At 40.5% G+C, this 22,499-nt stretch overlaps 1 protein-coding gene across 6 annotated transcripts in view; it reads right to left on the minus strand.

Moving 5' to 3' along the window:
- Positions 1 to 22,499, minus strand: part of WDFY4 (WDFY family member 4) — a 153,077-nt gene that overhangs the window by 125,544 nt on the left and 5,034 nt on the right. For 5 of the 6 annotated variants that reach the window (XR_008577881.1, XM_054832026.1, XM_054832028.1 and 2 more), the window contains exons 2-12: positions 22,304 to 22,468; positions 15,648 to 15,909; positions 10,247 to 10,361; positions 9,538 to 9,641; positions 7,945 to 8,091; positions 7,381 to 7,570; positions 6,045 to 6,234; positions 3,835 to 3,995; positions 3,053 to 3,505; positions 1,378 to 1,482; positions 435 to 625 (exon numbers count right to left, since the gene is read on the minus strand). Coding sequence is in view for 5 of the 6 variants with exons in the window: in XM_054832026.1 (XP_054688001.1) it covers positions 435 to 625; positions 1,378 to 1,482; positions 3,053 to 3,505; positions 3,835 to 3,995; positions 6,045 to 6,234; positions 7,381 to 7,570; positions 7,945 to 8,091; positions 9,538 to 9,641; positions 10,247 to 10,361; positions 15,648 to 15,908 (1,917 nt within the window). In the remaining variant the exon portion in view is untranslated. Of the gene's footprint in view, positions 1 to 434; positions 626 to 1,377; positions 1,483 to 3,052; positions 3,506 to 3,834; positions 3,996 to 6,044; positions 6,235 to 7,380; positions 7,571 to 7,944; positions 8,092 to 9,537; positions 9,642 to 10,246; positions 10,362 to 15,647; positions 15,910 to 19,198; positions 19,399 to 22,303; positions 22,469 to 22,499 lie in introns of all 6 variants that reach the window. The other variant, XM_054832027.1, reaches the window with a different exon arrangement.

The raw sequence follows: 22,499 nt of genomic DNA on the forward strand, positions 1-22,499 counted from the left end.
AAACATCAGAATCAAACTGTTCATCTCATGCCTACCCTGCCCCTTCCAATCTTACTCCTTTACCTCTTCTCACATCCCTCCCTCCACATCTTCCCCATTTTCGTTCACATTTGTTTCTCCTTTCTCTGTCACATTATATAGAACTGCTCATGCAGCTACACCCTTTGCCATTTCCATCTCTCCATCCTGCATTACTGTGTAAGTCTTCAAAGTACTTCACAATCTGATACTGAGTGAAGGTGTTAACCACACACACATCACTAAAACTCAAAGCACCTCATTTACCAATCCAAAACTGGCCCATGGCTCTTTTTCCTTCCACACTTACCTTCTTCGAAAAAACACAGTGCTAGGGGGGCAGATTAAGAGCAATTTGCCACAAGCCAAGCAGTTTCCAAGAAAACAACCACCAAGTGTGAAGCCACATTAATTACCTTCAGGAGATCTAGTTTCAGATGTAGTTCCCCTTGAGTAGAAGAGCAGAGGGCCCCAATAATAATGCTCATATATTCTTCATAGCTGATGACTGATAGCTGCTCCAAGATGGTGAGGGTAGCACTCCTGTAGCACTCATCATCCAAAAATATCTTGATATATGGCACCATTCCATAGTCCTTCAGAACAACTGGGGACAAACATGGTATCATTTGTTACTTAAACTATCCTTAATTGTAGTTTTCACAGGCAGATTTTCAGTGTTGGTGTGAAGTGCCACATTTTTACAAATACAGCAGGAAAGGCAAGAAGAGCTGGTTAAGCTAAAGATGACACAAATTGAATGGCACAAGAACAACTAGGGATAAAATGACTGGATGACCATGGTTTCTAATCATCAGAGATGACAGCTTCCCAATACAATAATGAAAAGACATCTCATTAGTTTTCAGCTTAAACATCTCTTTAGTTTATGAAGGGGACTGTTAGGTTGTGACAATATATTTGCACTGTGTAAGATGCTGCAAACATGATGTTTCTAGGATTCAAGAGTGATTTAAGTGGATTCCAATATTTAGAAGAGTTCACTTCTGTATTACTATGTTTCACAAGATTCCACACACATACACCTCTTAGGTATGCCAATACTAAATGTATGAGTGTTACTCAGCACGCATCTGGTTCCATCAAGATTTCAAATAATAGATACCATGAAAGAAAATCTGGATGAGCAAACAATACACAAAACTCACACACTTGTGTTTTCCACATCTTTGCCACATTTCTTCCTGGTGTAATAATGTTATCCCTACACTTCTGGCTTTTGTCCCCCACTTCTCACTACAGCACAGAAGTAGGAAACTGTTGGTGCTCCTTAAGAAGCATCTTGGCTACTTACCACCAAATATCACAAAGGTAATGCAGTCCTATGTCATGTCTTACCAGTGTTTCTCACAGACCCCACTGTAAGAGCAGCCACCATCTTCAGCATCACAGCATTTAATTCCTTCTCAGTGCCTTCTTCCAGACTAGGCAGATGGGTTCCAGCTGTCAGTGTATTAAAAGTCAATACAATTTACACAAGACATGGTTAACTGTAGCTAAAACCAAAAAGGAAAACCAATTCTCCAGCAAATTCTAGTTTTCTCTAAAGTATTACTTACAGGCTACTTGAACCCTAAAATGAGCAATAATATACAGACAGGGCATTGTCTAGTCATCAAGGTCTAGTTTGGGAATGGGAAACACAGGTTTCCCTGTGCTCTGCAGCCCAGATCTCCTACATAACTATAGGCAATACTGGTAATAGTTTGCACTTCCCAACTGATGTAGAGTTACCTGTTTAGTGATACCAGATAAGAACACACAAATAAAAGAACATTAGAGGTTATGAGCTGTGAAGTGGTAAAATATTATAGCAACAGGGAGTACTTAAATACCTAAACTAAAAGTAAAGAGCAGAAACCCCCCGCATGTTCAAAGGTTAACATTTCTAGGATCAGACAGTAAGGTAGGTTATTTTTAGATTTAAAAGTCTTGAAGTTTATAGGCTAAATTTCTGGAAACAAGAAGAGTGTCTTCTCACCTGTCCCTCTTCATCTCTGTGTCTAAATTTACAAATTACACAGCCATTAAATCATTCATTCTATAAAATTTAGATCACCAAGTGATCTAAAGCAGTGAAATTAATGCAAAGACAGAAGAAAGCCCCTATGCACCAGCTCAATCTGAAAGTAAGTTTTCAAGAACATCAGTATTTATCTTGACAATCCTTACCTAAATACTTTTGTACAAAACTCTGCTTCTCTGATATCGAGAACACAAATCTAAGTGTCCTTGCAGGAAATGGATATCTGCATTCCAGAACTTCTATTGCAGTTAATATTCCTTCTGTTTCTTGCAATAAACATGTATAAATAATTCAATTGTGCTTGCTGCATCAGAAGTTATACCTAGTACTTTGGGTCCCTCCTCCTTTACTAAATGACTATTGTACGGAAATGTAAAGGCATTTCCCAACTTACACAGCACAGAATTTTACCATGCATTTTTCTTTCTTTAAAATAGCAGTTATAAACTTTCAATTATGTGGGTCTGTCCCCTAAGTCAGTTGTACCCTGCTCTTACCACACCAGGAGTATTACCTTCCTGTTTTCATAACAGGAGATAACCGTATCAGATGACAATGGGTGGTAGCAATTGTGGGTAATATATGTCCGAAATTCAAGAAATTACTTTCCATCATCAGTCCTCAGAATTAAGTGTTATTTTCAGAGGAACTAAGCACTGTGGAAAACTCTTTCTTGTTCTACTCTCAAGCTGACATTCTAGAGAATCCCAAATTGAGACCTGTTTAAATGTGCGGGCTGAATGGTACCCTCAAGAATAATTCATCATACACTGGTGAAGAACTGTTTAGGCTAGTGAATAGAATGATAACCAGCTAAGATTTCAGAAAGGATCCAGCTTAGTATATCATAAGATTAGGCCAGTTGGCTTGCAGACAAAACCTAGCTACTCAGTATAGAAAATTTATAAGTTTACTGTAGAATGACATTCATGCATTCCTATTGATCTGCCTACTTCAACAATCAGTGTAAATGGCATTAAGTTGTACCTGACTTCCTCAGGATCTTGGCTTGCTTCCTCAAAAGTGCCAGCAGTAGGCCTAAGAGCCCAGAGTCACGGAATATGTCGCTGAATAGCAGGTCCTTCTTGGTCATGCTGAGAAGGCACTGGAGAGCTGCTAAGGTGCAGAATGGCACCGTGTTTTCCTTTATCAAATACTGAACCTTCTTCAAAATTTCATGGGGAATGTAGGACAGGTCTAGCACTATGGACTCCACCAGTCCGAAGAACTGGACTTGCACTGGGTGTGGTTTGAAATGGATTATGTCAGTAAACTTATTGATAGGTTGTAGTGTCCATTCCAGAAGAAAGAAGTTCACTGTGTCCCAGGCCCATATGGTACCAATTGCTGCCAAGATTCTTCTGCACAGATGCTCATCATTACTTTTCTGGAAAATGGACTGTAACACCTGAAAGGGCTGGAGGTTTTTCACTGTCATTCCTGTGGGATAAAACCAGGTGAGATAATTTTTACATCACTGCTATTTAAGATCACAAGCACCACAACTATAATGTTAAATCATGTCTGAGAGTGGAAGGAGTCAGACACAAGGGATGTGACTGGGGGGGCATGTTTTCAACCTTGAATCAGACCCTACAGCTGACACTGTCAGTTCAGTTTGATGTAGGTAACATTCAGGCTCCTGCAGCGTTAAGCACACAGATCAGAAAATGCTATCTCATGCTCTTTCCTCCACCTTAAGACACATAATAAATAGAGCTTCATTTTTCCATGACCCACGTACATAACCACATATATATATACTGTACCAGAAGACCGTGTCCGTTCAAAATCAAAATGCGGTAATTGTGGGTGTACAATATTGCCAGAAACTTTCAGTTCAGTTTTTCCACAGGTAGTAAGGCAAGTCAGCATGTCCAAGATCTCATCCAGATAGGGGTCTCCTTCATTTGGCTGCAACCCCTCACATCTAGGAGCAAAACTTGGAACAGTCATATGTGCATGCCTTAGTAATACAAGTATTTTGGATATATCACCAGGTACTGAGCACGCAGGAGCTACCCATTTTACCCCCTACTCCTCTCCAGTCTATTTTACCATCTTTTGTCTTATTTCTGTGACTTATTTAACCATCTTACAAACACTAACTTCACACTATGGTGGCACACTCTGAATTAGAACAAATCTTATAAACTGAAGTGAAGTGACACCATAAGAGTCTTTGAGGAAAAGGAAGATAAACATTGGAATTTAGTCCAGTTACATATACTTCAAAAAAAAATTCTCTCCAGAAGAATGCCTGTTTTGGGGAGTAAAAAATTATTTTTTGTGAGAGATCAAAAAATTAAAACAGACACTTAACATTAAAAGGTAGGCATGTGGTTGGCAAGGTATGGGTCTTGCTAACTGAGATAAACAACAGAAAAATCTCAGCCCTTAGGAAAACTATTGTATTGCCTGAGCTTTGTGAATCAGACATGAAGATGGAATCTCTCTCCTATGTAAAGGAAATAGTTTAACTGTAACCTCAGATTTGCCATACTTTAGACTGAAGTGAGTCCGTCAAAGGGTAGAGAGCTGCTTATAATGTCATCCTATTCAGTACTGCTTAAAGGGGTCAATTCTTAAGAAAAATTGCAGCATCTGGGCATGGGTTAGTGGCAGAGCAATAGACTGATACTGGAAGTTAGGAAAATCTCAGAAGAAAAAAATATTCTGGTTTAATCTAAACAGGAAAAAAGGGGCCAGGGCAAATGCTGGTATCCCTTTTGGTGGAAAAGAATGCAAATCAGCAAGATTCTTTTTACCTGAAAAAGAAATTCCAAACATCAGAGAAGAGGAAACCTGGTCACACAAATTATTCAGGAAAGAAGCTGTCTATCCCTTTCCACCAGTACAGGCTGGCAAGGGAGAGTAATCTGAAGCCCTGAGCATCTGTACACTATTTCTGTGTCTCCAGCCTAGTTACATCAGTTAAAAAAGGACAGGGGCAGTCACAGCCCTTACTGATAAAGATCAGGTGTTTCTGCCCTTACATGGCTAGAATTTAATCAGAAATATAAGCAAGCTGTGTTGAGATGTATAAGGGAAAGCTAGACAATCTATGGTAACTAAAGAAAACACTGCCAGAAAAAGACAATTTTTTTTCCAATCGTAGGTTCCAATTTTGTGCCATCCAAAAATCACACTCACCTACAGATATCTTTGGATTCATTATTCAAACTACAATCCTTTAGATCCAAATTAAAAAATACCCCCTCTCAGTCTAACATACTGGTCAGGGACCAAAGTTCTTGCAAGTGTTGGAGAAAAATTACAAGAAAAGGCAAAGCCAGAATGGAAACAACAATAGATTGAGAAAATCTGGAAATGCTCTCTTCATATAATATTAAAGAAAACCAGAACAAAGCTCCTAAGCACTTCAGGGCAAGTGGTATAAAATACTGTTTTGACATAGCAATCTTAAAGCCTGCTTAGAAAATGCAAGGAGACAAGGAGAGTAAAAGATTCTACTTTGTACTTTTAATTAGGATAACTAGTGGGTATTTGTCCTGATATGTTCATATTCACCTCAGTTCTGAAGAACATAACCATTTCAGATATAAGTTTGGGTGGGGCTTTTTTGTTTGTTTTTTGCACAGCAAGGAGATCAGCTTTCCCTCTCCAGCTGACTGCATTCTTGGATCAAGAGTTTACCTTAACTGAGACAAATGTCTCTGACCTACATCCCCTCTAATACTAATTGATGAAGAACCTTTGTCTTGTGTTTGGTAAGTCCCTATCCCACCTGTAGACTAACTTCTCCTACCGTTAATTTCCATTATGGTTTCAGTAGAAGTTATGTACTGCTTCCCTTCCTAAAACAGGAACAGAAGACCCAATACCGGGGGTCTTTATTACTGGCTTTGCATCCACAGAGGAATACCTACATCATTCATAATTTAAAACAGATGACCATGAGTTCTGAAAATGAAGTTTTACCATCCTTTAGAAGCCTACTAAAAACCTCTTTACTTACCTGAGTAAAATTTTTAGCAGGAGTTGGTAGCCATCATTATTTTCAAACTCTGTTAACAAAGCTGATGATATGGGATAGGAATCTTTCACAAAGCACAAGACAATACTAGCAGCTTCACACACATCACAAGCAGGTAAGGTATCAGCCAGTTTAAAAAGATTCTGAATAGCTATTTTAATGCAGTCCACAGCTGTGGGGAAAAAAAAGCAAATATTTAAGAACTGACAATCAAACAAGTCCAAAGTTACTAACAAAAATGGAACAAGTTTGAAAATGTATTTCCTAGTAAAATAAGAGTCAGTTAACTCTTTTTCTAGAAAAAAAAAAGATAAGAGGAAATATGAATATCACACTCATCTCAGAGGCTACATAAAGAACATTTCTGTTTTTTTAACTATGCATGCGTTTCTTTGCTTCACCCCCAGAAGCTGATTCAGTCTCAGGAGTATAAACTTCCAATCCACCCATTCACCAAAATTCATATACAGCGAATCCAGTTGTCTGAGTACAAGGTAAGCAGAGGCTGACGTATTTAATTGTCTTGTACTAAGTCAATCAGACATTCTGTGCAGGGTTCACAGATTAATTCATTGCTCAATGAGGCATAAGTAATGGGGTATACACACCTTGCTCTAAGCAATGAAGCCTAGTTTTCTTGTCTAATCTGATAGCCAGTCCTTCCAGGACAGCTTCAAAACATATAAACAGTTCAGCACTCCTAGAACTATTTCTCCTCAGTCTTTCAATCTCACCCAGGAAGCCAATTTTTAATTTTAAAAAATAAAAATACATATATGCAGTTACTCCATGACAAGGAATATTGACAGTGAAGTGTGGATTATAAACCTTTTTTTTTTCCTTCTAAGAAATTGAGACTCATGGCCTTTGCACTTCTTAACAGAAAAATTTTTACTCTAACAAAGCCTAGGAAGAAATGAGTATGTAACTTAACCAATCATGATGTTGTCCCAAAAGATATTGTTCCTCTGGAAGTGCCCTCAATCTCATATTCAGAGCATACATGAGCCTTAGGCTCACACATTGAGTCACACAAAAAACCAAAACCAACATAATACACCTTGCCCTTGTGTACATTAGTGTGATCAGGTGGGATTGGCTCTTGCCTGTAACTTTATTTTTTGTACAGAAAAACTTCAGTTTCCAGATGGCTATCAGTACTAAATAAAGCTCCTGTCTAGAAAGCCAAGAGCCCGTGCTTTGCAGTTGATTGACTATCAGATGATGTAGATAAAAATCTATACCAGGGAGACTCTTCTTGAGAATTCATTCTTAGTGGAGCTATGAAGAAAGGAGAAAGCAAATTACTAAACCAAACCTTGTAGGTACACAATGCTGTTTTTGGTCTGAGCCTTTGAAATTGTTCTTAGCACACGGCCTGTAGGTACTTTCCATGAGCAGCTACACTGGTCCCAGAGGGAAGCAGTTGCTATAATTAATGACTGAAGCTTATCAGCTGCCAGAAGTTCCTCTACACCTTGTTCCTCTCTGTACATGTTAAGCATGATCTGAAAAGCAAACAAGCATCAGCTACAATAAACACCTCTAGAAATATCTGGGAGATGAACGAAAATCCATTGAGGGGGGATTATAGTTTAATACTAATGCCAGGAGAAAGGATGCAGTGAAATGAACAAGTAAAACTACCACTAGGATATTCTCAATGGATTTTTTTCCCCATTTAAAAAATCACGTTTTGTTTAATAAAAAAATAAGATATAGTGGCATCACCTCAGATTGTTTTATACTGCTCCTGATGTTCATTCAACAGTTTTCAGTCAAATTTACTCCTTTTTTTGGCAGCTTGAATCAATTACCAGCTAAAAGCCTAAATGACCATCTGAATACTCAGGTCAAATGAACTCCCAGAGGCACATCTCACCTTAACAAGCATTTCCTGAGTTTGAGTGTCATCCTCACTTGTCTCCCCATCATCAATGGTTTTCTTCAGAGGAAAAGTAAAGAAAAGGTACAGGCACTGCATCAGAGCAGCTGGAAGGCCAGATCCAATGATGTTCCACATAGTTCTCTAAATAAGGAAAATAAAAATCAGACTCTCCAGAAGCTGCCCACAGTTTCCTTTGTTTCTACACACTGAGCATAGTCATGGCAGATGAAAGAGGTACTTGAGCATTTTATCCTTAAAAGTGCTCTAGAGCACAGAAGCGTGGCAATCATATAGCATGGCTGTACAAATCCACTTGGCAGAAGTAAATACGCTGACCATGTGTGGTCATAGCTGTTCCCAGGATTTCTCACTCCAGCTGAACTACAGCTTTGACAGAGATACTTACTATGTCCTGCATAAGGAGACCTCTGGTCAATAAAGCACACAACCTGCAAACTAACTAGCAGCTAAAATAGCAGTAATTCCAGGGGCAGAGAGTGCTGCATTTACAACTAGTTCACAGGACACCCTGCAGTTATAGAGGCCTGGTATGTTAAAAGCATGAATTCTCCACTCCCTCCTTGACCCAGCATAGCAGCAATTTAGCTATAATACCTTTGCTTTTCTAACATATTGAATAATTAGACACACTGCTAATTGTAGCTTGTATGAATACAAGAGACTTTCTCCACAATGTTTCTCAACTGTTTCTTCCCATCTTTACTACAGCTATGTACAACTTACAGAGAAGTCCCAGTGTGCCTGCTTGGCACACAATAATCAAAACAAAAATCAGCAGCAAATTAAACAGAAGAGTGAGGTTTGTGATACGAAGTTTTGTGAGTGTGTGCGCCACAAAAAATAGCAATGTCTTAAATCTGTGAAAAATACAAACCTCACGCTGTGTCTAGCTATATATAATTTTAGAGAGCTCCTTATAACACAGAAAATGTCCACTAGAAGCTGATCATAAGATTTTATTTTCATGTATCTGAATAAGGATGAGAAACTGCCTAGCTCAATGTCAGGGATAAACACATCCCTGATGCCCATCAGCATGCTGTAATACTGATGCCAGTCTGCATTCAGGATGGCTGTACAAGCAGAGTTTGTGAAGTGCTTTGTTTGAAATGCTTCAAAGTGAGAGGCTATCAGGATGGACAATCTGACCACTGCATTACCAGACAGACAGATCCTTACTAGTCATCTTTTTGATATGTAAGCTGGAGTGACAAAGAAAGGTTGAAGAACAGTGATACACAATGGGGGGGGGGGGGGGGGGGGGGGGCGGATAAATCAGAGGAACACTAGAAAAACAGCTGCCTGATGATCAAAACAAAAAGAGTATCTGAAAGCAGAGAGCACTTACTTCCCTCTTTAAGAAAAGCCCAGACTATAAACCTGGTGGTGTGTCCCCTGACTTTATACCCTGGGCAGGCTGAAGCACAGAGCACTGGGGATAACGCAAATATTATGAGACTTAGGTGTTCCACTGTTGGGGTGGCTTACCCAGATTCTTTGAAATAAAAAGTAAAAAAACCAGAACAAGATAAAACAGAAAAACCCCTTTGTAGTCATTTCTCTTACCAAGTCAGTCTGTGAGAGCAGATACACCGATTTCAGGAGCAAATGGCCATGTTCTGCTTCCCCTTTCTGTTGTAGCAATTGCTCCAAAGCCAGACGAGCTTCCTCTGTTGCCATAAAAACATTAAAGTTTAATTCTTTTATGAAAGGTGAAAATGCTGTGTTGATCCTTTCTTAACAGTTCTGCTACTGTAATTTTGTTAAATTTGTCAGGAGTCCACTGAAGTGAATAGAAGGACATAAAAGGGTTTTGATCGATCATCAGGCTCACGTCAGTTCATGTAAAGTACATGTTTCAAACTGACAGGCTTCACTGGAAATACCAGATCAGTTCATGAAGTCTGCCAGCTGACCAGTGCGACGAATGTACAACAGCCACCAGGAAATCCGTGTGTGGCTAGCAGTATTTTTCTCATTAAAGAAAGCTCCTCAGAATAGTATGTAGCCTATTCTTTTACTGCATAGCTGCAATATTATACATTTCCAGCTACAAAAGTTCCAAAACCAAGGTCAGCACAGCATACAAGGCCAGATCTTCAGTGCAATCACCCAAACCCAGTGCTAGATCATACCTATTAAAAGACCTGGCTTGCTACACTTTGCCTTTTCCTGCTCACCTTTTATTTACCCGCATGGTAAGCACAGAGGACAGTTGAATGACAGTACATTCCCAGAATAAGTTGATCCAGTGGATAGGGTATGGGATCATTACCTGCAGGTTTGCCATTGAGGTTCCTCTTAATTTCTTTTGTCAGAAGCTTGGAAACCTCACTGGCTAACAGCTGAATGTTGGGAAATATGATTACTCCAGCAGACTGTTCCCAGGCCTGAAATCCAAGTGTAACTGTTAAGTTTTTCTGATATAGCATATCTTTGGTAGATTGAGAAGTACTAATAAATATAAACAAAGCTAACATTCCCCTGCAAAATTCCCTCCCCGGCCAGTGTAGTCCATTAAGCAGTATTTGCCAGACAGGCAGGAGCCTGACACTACAGATAAAGAAGTCAACCTGGAACTACCTTTTGAATCACATAATACACCTACTAGAGAGCATTTACATTTTCTCCATTGAATATAATCAAAACAATGTAAATGATTGTCATAGCCCCTGTGTCACTAATTCTTTGTATCAAAAAGCATGCTAGACCCTTTCGAAATACAACATGAAGACCCCGTACCCTGAAGAGGTTGTCCAAGCTGTCCAAGAATTTTTCAGTAAAAGTATATCCTTCTCCAAAAATGAGTTTACCAGATTAGGATTTCTAAACATTTCCTATGCTATAATAAGCACCCCTAAATAGGACAGTATTTAGGACTTTAAATGCATAGCTAGACAAGGAAAACAAATGTATAGAGGTTTATAAACAATTTATAAACAAGTTTATAAATTACTTGTTCAAGAACAGACAAGCAATTCAATGCAAAACTGACAAGAGGAACAATAGAAAGACTCTATGGTTCCCTGCTCTGATTCTCACAAACAGATCCCCTCTCAAATGTTTCTTAGCCTTGACTTTGGGGGAAAAAAAGAATTCAAAAGCAATAAAAAAAAATGTGGACTAATAGTATCACACCCAATTGACATCTGAGACTCAGGTATGATTACTTTTATATAGAACATCCAATGCTACACACATCAATGTACTAGCAGCAATGCAGCATTCATCTCTAAATACCAGCCTAAGACTCCTCTGTCCCCAGCAACCTTGATTTTCTTTACGAAAGTCTCCTCCTTCTAAAAGCTCTCAAAGATCAAGCTGTAAGGCCAGATGATGAAAAGAAGGTATCAAAAATAATAAGACACATGTTCTCCTAAAATAATTTGGAGCAGACACCCCATAATACTGCCTGCCAAGAAATCAGTGCAACTCTTTGTGAAAGAAGATCTTCTACTATCATTATTTCCTTCCCTACCATTGCTTTCAATTATTTGTTCATTCTTTGCTGATGGCAGCTTGTGGACAAGCTATTTCTTTCCTCAAAGTGCCAGTCATCTATCAGCAATCAGACAAGCACCTGATTTTTTTTTTTTTTTTTTTTGCACTTAATTTTACTGCATTGACCTCTGAAACTCCACTCAATATTTTTCTGGGCTACAAAAGGGTAAAATGCAATTGCTCAGTGTACCTATCAATTATTTTTCAATCAACAATATTAAAAAAACAAGCTAGGGTTTTTTTTTTTTTAGATTTTGACCGTAAATTATTTTTAGAAATCCTCAGTTGCAGAGGCAAGATCCATCAATTCCTCCACTTCTGATGCAGAAGCGAAGGAAGAACTGTAAACAGAAGCAAGCTGGGCAAACACAATTACAAGAAACCCACAGCCACTTAAGAATATACAATGTTTTTCATTAAGTTATACATTTTTTTAGAAGAAAAGAGTGATAGATTCCTGCCCCTCTGCCTCAAAGAGGGACACCCTCTGAACACTTCAGAAAGGACTTGTTATACTCACTCTTCTGCTAACAGAAAGAGCAGGATAAATTTTAGAGGTTCAGACCATACAAGCAGAAAACAAGAATCAAAGGTTCATAGCAATGCTACCATCATCCACAAATTTAGCTAGTCTATCTCACTACAGACCAGGCCACTAACATTCTGATTTGATTTTACAGGTGATCTTCCTGTGGGTCAGACACCAACCTCTAGAATATACTCTCCTTTAAGAACAGACCTAATCAGTTCCATATTAATCTCTCAGCCTATAAAAGATCTGTATCTGGAACAATATCAGCCTGACTCCATTCCAGGATGTCTGCCTTCAAGGGAAACTCAGATAATATCTTATCAATGTAATCTGATTTTCTTTCTTCCTCTTAAGCCTGTTTCTACATGTTAAGATTTTGCCACAAGTTCCCTGTGTCTGCTGTTGCCATCTGTCCTTCCTATTCCATGCTTCATGGAGAGATGCTAGCTCAAAAGCCAGCCATGTAATAGAACATTCTGATACTTTGTGAGGTACCAAGAAGGAAGACACAGAGGGCACATTAAAATGACTCCCAGTCTAGGCCTGAATCACAAAGCAGATGGCTAACATTTTCCTCCTACATCAAGGAGCATAAGTGAGTAACGAACCCCCACACCCCAGGCGGCTTCTGGTTAGTGCCCCCTCCCTCCAGCCAACTGAGTAAGAGCTAAAGCACTCTAAAAACAGAGATGCACTGGCATCTGTGTGATCAAACAAGGAAAGAAAAAGCAAGAGATAAAAATCCTCCAAGGAGGGACAGGACTTATGCAGAGTTGCCTATTAAACAGGAGGAAGCGAGGTAGTTTCTGTAAGAGCTTCATAACATGTACAACTCAAATTGAGATGCACTTCCCCGAGCCAGCCCAGGGGCTGAGCACAAAGCAGAAGGCTGGTACATGAAGGGAGTAAAAGTCATATGGGGAAGGACATGATGAGTCAAAACTAAAGGGCCAGATCCTCCACAGTGTACTCATAAATAAATGATGCAATGCCAAAATGCTCTAGCCACACATTTGAACCTAAATGCCTACAAACCACTGCAAAGCTCCACTGATGCATGTAAGAAAAGCAAAGGGGAAGAATCTCTCAAAGGGCACAAAATCAAGTGTTAAGCTAATGAGAAATTCACATCTCCATTCTGAATATATTCTGCAGCCAAAATATCCTTTAGTAATTTTAAATCCACTCTGCAAGCGTTACTGTAATTCAGGAAATCACTTTCTACAACCCTAAAGCATGTGAAGTTTAGCCCTACAGAAGGGAAACGCATGGTGGGTATGCATATGCACAACATTGCCAGTCCCTTAGTAATACTCAGCTTGCCTCCTGGGGAACAGCTGTCCTTTGACCCACTGATACTAACATTTATTTCTCATGTGTCATGACAAAAGCAATCTCCTGCTTTTCTGTCCAATTTTTAATTCCTGAGACTTCTAGATTTTATAGCTTTCATCGCCTTTGTTCAGTAACAAAAACTTCCTCAGTTCTTTGAAAGTTTCACTCCAAAAAATGACCTTCATATAGAAGGCATTCTTGCTATTCATACTTAGTTAATGATCAGCAAATCTAAAGATGTTCTATATAATCTTATCTCACCAAGACTTGCTTACTTCATATTAACCATATGGTATTAAAAAACTAAAGCCACAAAAGAACTCAGAAACCTTGATATCTGGAAATTTAAATTTCATCGTAAATTTGAGGCAGGAAAACCTCAGCAGCAGAATTTCACAAAAGGCCTGCAACACATTGCTTACGAGAGGGGATGGGAGCAGTTTGAAGAGACTATCTTCCACAGCAAAGCCTATCTTTGTTGGGATGAATTTATACCCTTAAAGCATTAAGGATGTATGTTTTCCATGGAGCTTCAAGAGGAAGGAAGACAGGAGGTCTGAAAACAGCTCTAGGAAAAGCAGAATAGATGCTCCTGCTACAAGCAAAAAGGTTGTATCGTGTTGCTGTGCTGCCTCAGAAAAAGAACAGTACAATTTTCAGCAAGACATTTAAAAAGCAGATCCATGGAATAAGAAGGTGCTCCTCCAGAGAAATCTGTCAGAATATCAGTCCTGATCTGACTTTGAAAAGCATTTTTTGTAGGCTGAGGAACTCCGCCCCTTTGCAAAAAACACAATTTTTGTGAGCTGATAAAGCAGTGGTGAGCTCCCAGGAGAGCTGAGCCTGCCCCAGCACATGTAGCACCATATGCAGAGAGAGATTATTCATTTTCAGTGACAGGGATGTACACAGAGCAACAGCTCTTCTGCTCAAATATAGTCATTGGTTCAGGAGGGACATGCTTCTATGCAAATAAATCCAGAAGTTGAGAGGAAGTGGTGAAAAGTGAAAACTTTGTTTGGCAATCATAAAATATCTGTAGGGCCAGTTAGATTAGAAGGCCACTTCTGAGACTCCAGGCTGTACGCTCACTGCCTTTTCAGACTCTTCCATTCATTTTGTCTGTGCTGCCCCAGACCAGGGCAAGCTTGTACTAAAACTCAGCAAAGTCTTCACCATAGGCATCACCAGATCCTACCCACAACTCATTTGCTTCACACTGACACCAATGAGTGACCTGCTTCAGTGCTGTTAAACTGACACATGCATCTACAGCGATTTCAAAGTCCTGCTCTGCACCAGGACTTACAAGATTCACAGGTTCATGCTCCATCCAGCTGAGTGAAATGTTTATGACTATCTGGAAGTTATTTCTGCTTTACTGTCATGGACACAAAAGATTACATAGCCCTGAGCATAGTGATTTCCCTGCATACACAGTTCAAAATGTCCCTCTCACTACAGAGACACTTTTTGTGTCCCACATGCTTCCATATAAACAGAGTCACCATGTCATTAATTTTTTTTTTTTTTAATCCTACCCACTGACTTCTTTTTAGAAAATCAGCTCAGCTAGGTAGGGAACAGATGGATCCAAGTTTGGTCACTCAAGAACACTGAAAATTCGAGAGTACAGATCATTGAAATATGCCATTATTAAAATATGGTTTCACCAAAAAGAACCTTTTCTTTCTGAAAGGCTTACATAGCGAGACAGTGTAAAAACACAGATTTTATACCCATAAATACCCAAGGTAATTCAAGAGAAAAACAATTCTTCTGTACTACAACATGGCCACAGTACATTTTAAAATGGGCCAAGTTTTCTACTCCTCTCAGTATTAAGCTCTGCCATCCATCCTAATTCTGTACCCCTGCATTTCCCCTAGCTGGCTGCATGCCACAACCACATTTTCCCAGACTGAAACTGTGCTCAGCCTCCCACTACCTAATACAATAGATGACGCAGACATGAAGTAACCTCTTCACAGGGTACTCACTTTGAAACTTGCCTGTCTCATCAACATATCCCTTGACTCCAAGAATAGAATTTAGCCATTCATGAAAGTAAAGCAGTGCTCCCCCATATACTTTTCTTATGCTAACATAGCAGATAGGTTATATGAAAGGAGGACAAGAAACTGTTTCCCCAGGCTCCCAATGGAATAAAAGTAATTATCACTTAGACAAAGGGATCATGCTCCAATTAACTCCACTGGCAGTTGGGGTGACCACAGAACAGATAGAACAACAGAAACTCAGATTTACATCCTTGGCATCTGCACTAAAGGCAATGAGGACAACAAACCTTTAAGAAGAGGGGAAGAAAGTCCAGCAGCCTTCTCTGTTGCTCCTCTGGGATGAGAAATGGAGCCACCTGCTCATACTCTACAAACTGTCTGCTTAGAGTCTCCCACTTGAGGGTATGGCTCTGCGGTGATTTGTCCTTGCTGTCTGAAGGCTGTCCCGATACTTCTGCTTTGTCTCCATCATCAGGGCTTTGCTCTTGCTGTCCTGCTTTGCCAGCTGAATCCTCCAGCTGCCACATGAGTTCAGCTGCTTTGTCCATGCTGAAACAAGATGTGAAGTTAAAGATAGCATCATATCTTACCAGCCAACTGTCCCATGAACTAGACCCTGACAGTCTTAACTATTGGAGCTGGGGACGTTAGAAGCATGGAAACACTGGCAGCTACTGACTCTTTTCCAATTCTGATGGCAAAGCACTCTGCTACTGGATAAGAGCATTACCACCTTGCAATCACACAAACAAGCTCTCTCCCATGAGACACATGTGCACATGCTACAGAACTCCTCTGGGTTTTGGCAGGATAAACTGGTAAACCATGCAGGAAATCTGGATTCCAGCCCCAGCTTAGCCACTGAGCCTGATCCTCTCCCTATACTCAGTCACCCCAATTGTAAAACAAGTCATAACTACTACCATCATCAGATCTGCAACAGAAGAGCACTACCCAAGAGCCATGTTACACATTTCATTGAGTATGGATGCTAAACTAAGCTGCACATCTCTTATGCATTCCCTACCTAAAGTAGGGTTGAAGCACTGGCTGGAATAGGAACTGTGTGAAAAAGCCAAGGATTCCCCACATGGGTGTGCTGGCCCAAACAGGCAGCAACATTCAGTTCTTCTATCCTGCAGATGTACAGGTCTGTACAAGAGGTATTTTCACTACAACATTACCCATTTTGCTGATCCTGTAAACTGAAATGGATATGCCTCAGTGAAGGAGCAAGGTGTTTCTAGCAGCCTCATTTCCACCAAATTGAACCTACAATGGGTCCATCTTGCACTATAGGTAGATGAATTCTTCTGGTACCCTCATCTGAACCCCAAGTCCTCTCATCTACTTTCCAACTCTGTTTTCATCCATAGACTTCTGAGAGGTCACTGACACAGCCTTGGATTCACAGCAACTCTACTCCTTTGCCGTAGCCTTCTGTGAGCTCACCCTGCTACCCAGCATCTACACAATGACAACATGTACACCAATGGAGATCAGACTTCTCCAGTGTCCATCAAAATCAGCCATATGCTTATTGCTGTCTAGAACATTGTCTGACTACTCAAAATATGACGCACAAATTATCATAGTGTGGGCAGGCATTTGGGGAGTTGTCATCAAGATGACCATAGCTCATAGCTTTACTTACCAAATATATTATATTTTAAGAGCCTAGAAGAATCTTTAGCACATCATTTACCCCCTCAAAGAAAAACACCAACAGAGTTTCATTTCTCCGAAATGGGTTTCTTCTCTACACTGTTTCTTTGATTGCCATTCTAGCTTGTCAATAAAAATGTCAAAAAGCAAATGTAACTAAAAAAACCAAGTCAGATCTCCTGCACTACCAATACATACATCCTTTAAAATAAATTTTAAAAAAGACTATTATGAACCTAGTTTAGAAATTGCTACATTTGGTATTATCTTCCTTCACCATCCATCAGCTATGCAGCTTGCTTACTGCTTGCGTGCTGCCCACTCCAAGCTAGATGAACCAGTTTCACTTCCACACTCATGCAGTAGCTCCATACTGCAGAGATCAAGAGGCCAACATTATCTTGTCACTGTGCACCACACCACCTGCAGCAAGCTGAAGGTCCCAGCAGACACCTACGCTTGTTTGCAAGTGCTGATCCTTCACACTACAGTAGAGGGTAACTTATTCTACCACAACCCATACTCCATCCTTCACTAGGAGATGGAGGACTACGAAATTTTGATCAGTCTCCAGGGATGTCAATCTGGAACTTCCTACCCTAACAACATTTTGTGTTTCACTGCTGTTGTTTTCTTTAATTATCTGTGTTAAGACAACACAGCCCTGTGAGCAGAAAAAGTGTGATGACTATCTGCACAGAGTAAACAGGAAGACTGTTCCTCATGACTGTGTGGGAGTTACATTTGTCATATGTTATACTTAGCCCTGGTATGGGATTTTGGCCCACTTGAATTATTGTGAAGCTGTACAGTGTGTTGAGAAAGCCTGGGTACTGTCCTAGGGGATTCATTGAACATAGTTCAGAGTTACTTTTTCAATGAGGCTGCTCTCGCATCCCAAATGGCACCATTCTCTTCATAAGGGAAATCTCTCACCTTGGAAGCTACTCTGTTAAGCCTAAATCAATGCTAAATAACAAGTAACTCAGTTCCAGTGCCTACATTTGCCTTGGTCATTTGTATAGAGAAGCCTGAAATCCTTTACAGAGGCATTTTACAGATGGTGAAACTGAGGCATGGAGAGGTGAAATGAAGTACCTACTCTGGCCTCAGAAGGTCAGTGACCAACCAATCAACAGCACTGAAGTGCACCGTACTGAATGGCACTCCAAATGTGTTTACCAATTTTCTCTCGTTCTATTCATAATTTACTTAGCAGGCCTTTCTTGCTGATGGCACAGCAAAGGCAGGGCTGGTCACTCAAAAAATTCTCACTCTATGTATCTATGTAATGAAAGACTTCATAAGACAGTATCCTCATTTCTTCCCCTCTCCACAGAAACTATTAAAACCAGATATGCACACACAACTTCATTAATGAAGACCTAATTGTAACAGACCATGTAAGACATTTGAGTGTACATGGAAATCTTTAATCTCCAGAAGTACATGAAAGCAAAGTGAGGATTACGATTTGCCTCCTTATTTACTCCAACTGTCTAGACTACAAGAGGCATATTAGTCTAAATGTCAGACCTCTAGTATTAGTCTGTAGTCTCCACTTGCACTATCTGCTTTAAATATTCCTTCTACTAATAGCCTTTTCATGCATCTACAATTTCATTTGGACTTCTAAATCCTTTGCATTTTCTATTCCTCTTGCAGGATAATTATTTTTCTAAACCAATCACAGTATCACAGGGTCCAGCACTCAAGTATATTTGGTATTAAGGATAGCTTAGGTATCTTGAAAAGGTCATATATGTTGGCTCTCTTCTATATTCCACCATTTGTCCTGATCCTCAGTGTCAACCAACAGCTTATTTCATTTTTGATAAGTTATAAATATCACAATGATACAAAAAGTAAAGTCTACATAAAAGATTAAAAGATATGAAGGTGAAAATATATCAAATAAACCTAATCCTATCATTCAGAAAGTAGTGTCAGGTAACAGAGAGGAAGTGGAACTTACTAATGTATTTTCCCTTTTGTTCTAAATGAAGCTTGTGTGAAATCACACTGCAATCTGGCTACGCCTTTTCAGACTGATAAAACAAAAGGGAAGAAAGGCCTGAGCAAAGCTGGCAGAGGGACAGGCAGAACGTTGATACTAAAAGCTTACTGGGTGAACAAGCATGATTTTTTTAAGTTACATTTTAATTATATTTACCTGGGATTAACTCCTCCCGCAGTCCAAAGAACGATCCCACGCAGATACAAAATCCCAATTGTCACCAACGTCAAGAAGTTTACTTACGCATTTAAAATAATTTGTTATCAGAGAACGGTCTCACTGCAAGATAGTTGACCAAAACACAATCGAGTCTCATACCAAATGTCAGTGTTTGGTCCACTTTTTATGGTAAGTATCTGCAAAAAATGTCAGATATTGGAGTGCACATAGAAATCTCTACTCTCCAAAAGTACTCTCCAAAAGCAAAATAAGTACTACAATTTGCCTCCTTATTTGCTCCAACTGTCCAGACAACAAGAAGCATATTAGACTAAATATCAGACCCCTTCCTTCTCCTAATAGCCTTTTCATTAAATAGCCTTTTTTATTAAAACCCAGGATTCTGATGACTATCAGAAACACACGGCTCTCAGCACCTCCAAAATCCACTGTGTGATACTTCTTTATACCCCCTTCCTTTCCTTGGCAGCCAAGATAAATTTGTTAATTAAAATCATGCCAGTCAATCATCTTAAACACTAAAAAACAGCGATTCCCAGGAAAGCTGTCTGATGCCATAACAGACCCAAGCAGAATGCGGCATTGCTTGTTCCTTTTATGAACCATCTTATCTCACAAATTCTAGTTCTCCCCCAATTCAGTCACAAACTCCCTCTTTGTGGCTCACAGGAAATGACAGGACCTCAAAACAAACACTCTGTCAGACACTGTCCATCTACTCTCTTACCTCCGTCCCTCTTAATCACCTCAGTTCTTCCTCCTTGAGCTCCCTCTGCCTTTATTAAATTATCTGCCTAATAGTAGATAATTTAGACTGTTTAGACTGATAAAACCAATCAGTCCTAGGTTTAGTGATCATACTTGACATATTTCATGAGGCAAACCTAAAAACACCACCAAAAACATTTACACTTTGTGTTGGGTTTGCGTGGCAGGGTTTTGGTAGCGGGGGGGCTACAGGGGTGGCTTCTGTGAGAAGCTGCTAGAAGCTCCCCCTGTGTCTGATAGAGCCAATGCCAGCCGGCTCTAAGACGGGCCCGCCGCTGGCCAAGGCCAAGCCAATCAGCACCTCTGTGATAACATATTTAAGAAGAAGAAAAACACTTAGAGGGGGAGAGCTTTTGCAGCCAGAGAGAGGAGCGAGAAGATGTAAGAAACTGCAGACACCAAGGTCAGTGCAGATGGAGGGGGAGGAGGTGCTCCGGGCACCAGAGCAGAGATCCTCCTGCAGCCCGTGGTGAAGACCATGGTGAAGCAGGCTGTCCCCCTGCAGCCCATGGAGGAAGGATGAGGGGGTGTAGAGATTCCACCTGCAGCCCGTGGAGGACCCCACGCCAGAGCAGGTGGAGGCACCTGAAGGAGGCTGCGGCCCGTGGGAAGCCCACGCTGGAGCAAGTTCCTGGCCGGACCGGTGGACCTGTGAAGAGGGGAGCCCACGCCAGGGCAGGTTTGCTGGCAGGACTTGTGACCCCGTGGGGGACCCCACGCTGGAGCAGTTTGCTCCTGAAGGTCTGCACCCCGTGAGAGGGACTCCATGCTGGAGCAGGGGAACGATGAGAGGAGTCCTCCCCCTGAGGATGAAGAGGCAGCAGAAACACCGTGAGATGAACTGACTGTAACCCCCATTCCCCGTCCCCCTGTGCTGCTGATGGGGGGAAGGTTGAAGCCAGGAGTGAAGTTGAGCCCAGGAAGATGGGAGAGGTGGGGGGAAGTGTTTTAAGAGTTGATTTTTTCTCATTCCTCTACTCTGTTTTGCCTAGTAATAAGTCAGATTAATTCCCTCTCTAAGTTTGGTCTGTTTTGCTCATGACAACAATTAGTGAGTGATCTCTCCCTGTCCTTATCTCAACCTACAAGCATTTCGTTATGCCTTTTCTCCCCTGTTTAGTGAATAAGGGGAGTGAGAGAGCGGCTCTGGTGGGCACCTGGCCTCCAGCCAGGGTCAACCCACCACACACTTTGATGTCACTCTACTTATCTTCTCCAACAGGACGACCGCAATGAATTAAAACGAGTTTCAAAATTCAATATCCTACTCATCCTTGCCAGGTTCATTTAATTGTAAATTCTATGGTTCTATGGGGAAGGTATTCTCTATTCCCAAGTTCTGTCACAGTGCTTCATACAATAAAAGCCTAACCTGGATGGTGCCTTGAAATACAAATAGTTTACCAAATACAATTAACAGTGGTTTTAAAAGACTTGTCAGCTTACAGAAGGTTGAAAGCTGTTCAAAGAACAAGTCCCATTTCAGTAGGACATGGCCCCTACTTTTTCAGCAATATAAATACCATTTCAGCTTGTTTCAAGAAGCTGTGACGCTATTACTACCAAAGGAGTTGCATTCATTTACACTAGGACTTCATCTGTCCAAGCATATTTTTACTTTTTGAGTACATGTAAGTTGGACAAAGCATTTCTGCAGTACCACCTCACAAATCATTAATTCAGTTTCAAATACTTAACTTCATTTCTCTTTATTTTTGTTTGAGGAGCATCTCCATGCAATCCAAAAGTAGCTATAAAACTGACGTAGGCTCTCCCTCACTTACCCACTCTTCATTTTTTCTGTTTTAAAAAGTAGCTTCTAAGTTTCTAATTGGGAACAGTTTCTTCTCTGACTTGCATATACCCCTACTACAGCCAAGAGAGAAGCAGGGGTATTGAGATGTGATCCTCCTGGAAGCAGTGCCCCCACCTCAACAGCAAACAGAATGCTTCTGGTCAGTCACGAAAAATATAATTGCGACAAGTTCAAAGGAACAAGGGCAATTCTGATCATCTCAATACAGCAGTTCATTAGATAAGGACATGCAGTTGAACCAAATCTAAGAAGTTTCCACTAGCAGCAGCAGATACACCGCTTACGTCTGCAATACTACTATCATCCCTACATTAAACAATAAAGCAAACCACTGATTTTTTTCTTCCTTGTACTGCAGTTTAGGATGAACTTTGACTGAAACCTTTGTTGTTTGAAAATGATTCTACCACAGCAAACCAGCTCCAGATAATACCACAGTTTCCTTCAACAGTTAACAGTCTGTTCCTTTTGCTTTCACAGAAAGTCTCCTGACATACCTGGGCTCCTGGATTCAGCAGCTCCTGTTGCAGTCAGTAACCACATCCAGAGAAATGAGCGTTGCTGCTTCTGTCCTACTAGGCATCTTGGCGTTTGCAGCAGCTCCCACTCTGCTCTTTAAACTTTCCACTGTGAATCACCTGATTAGCTGCTGCACGCACTTCCTGAGGAAAGCAGAAGTGAAGAGCAAATGAA

Source organism: Grus americana, chromosome 7, assembly GCF_028858705.1.
Source record: "Grus americana isolate bGruAme1 chromosome 7, bGruAme1.mat, whole genome shotgun sequence".
Classification (NCBI taxonomy): Eukaryota; Metazoa; Chordata; class Aves; order Gruiformes; family Gruidae; genus Grus; species Grus americana.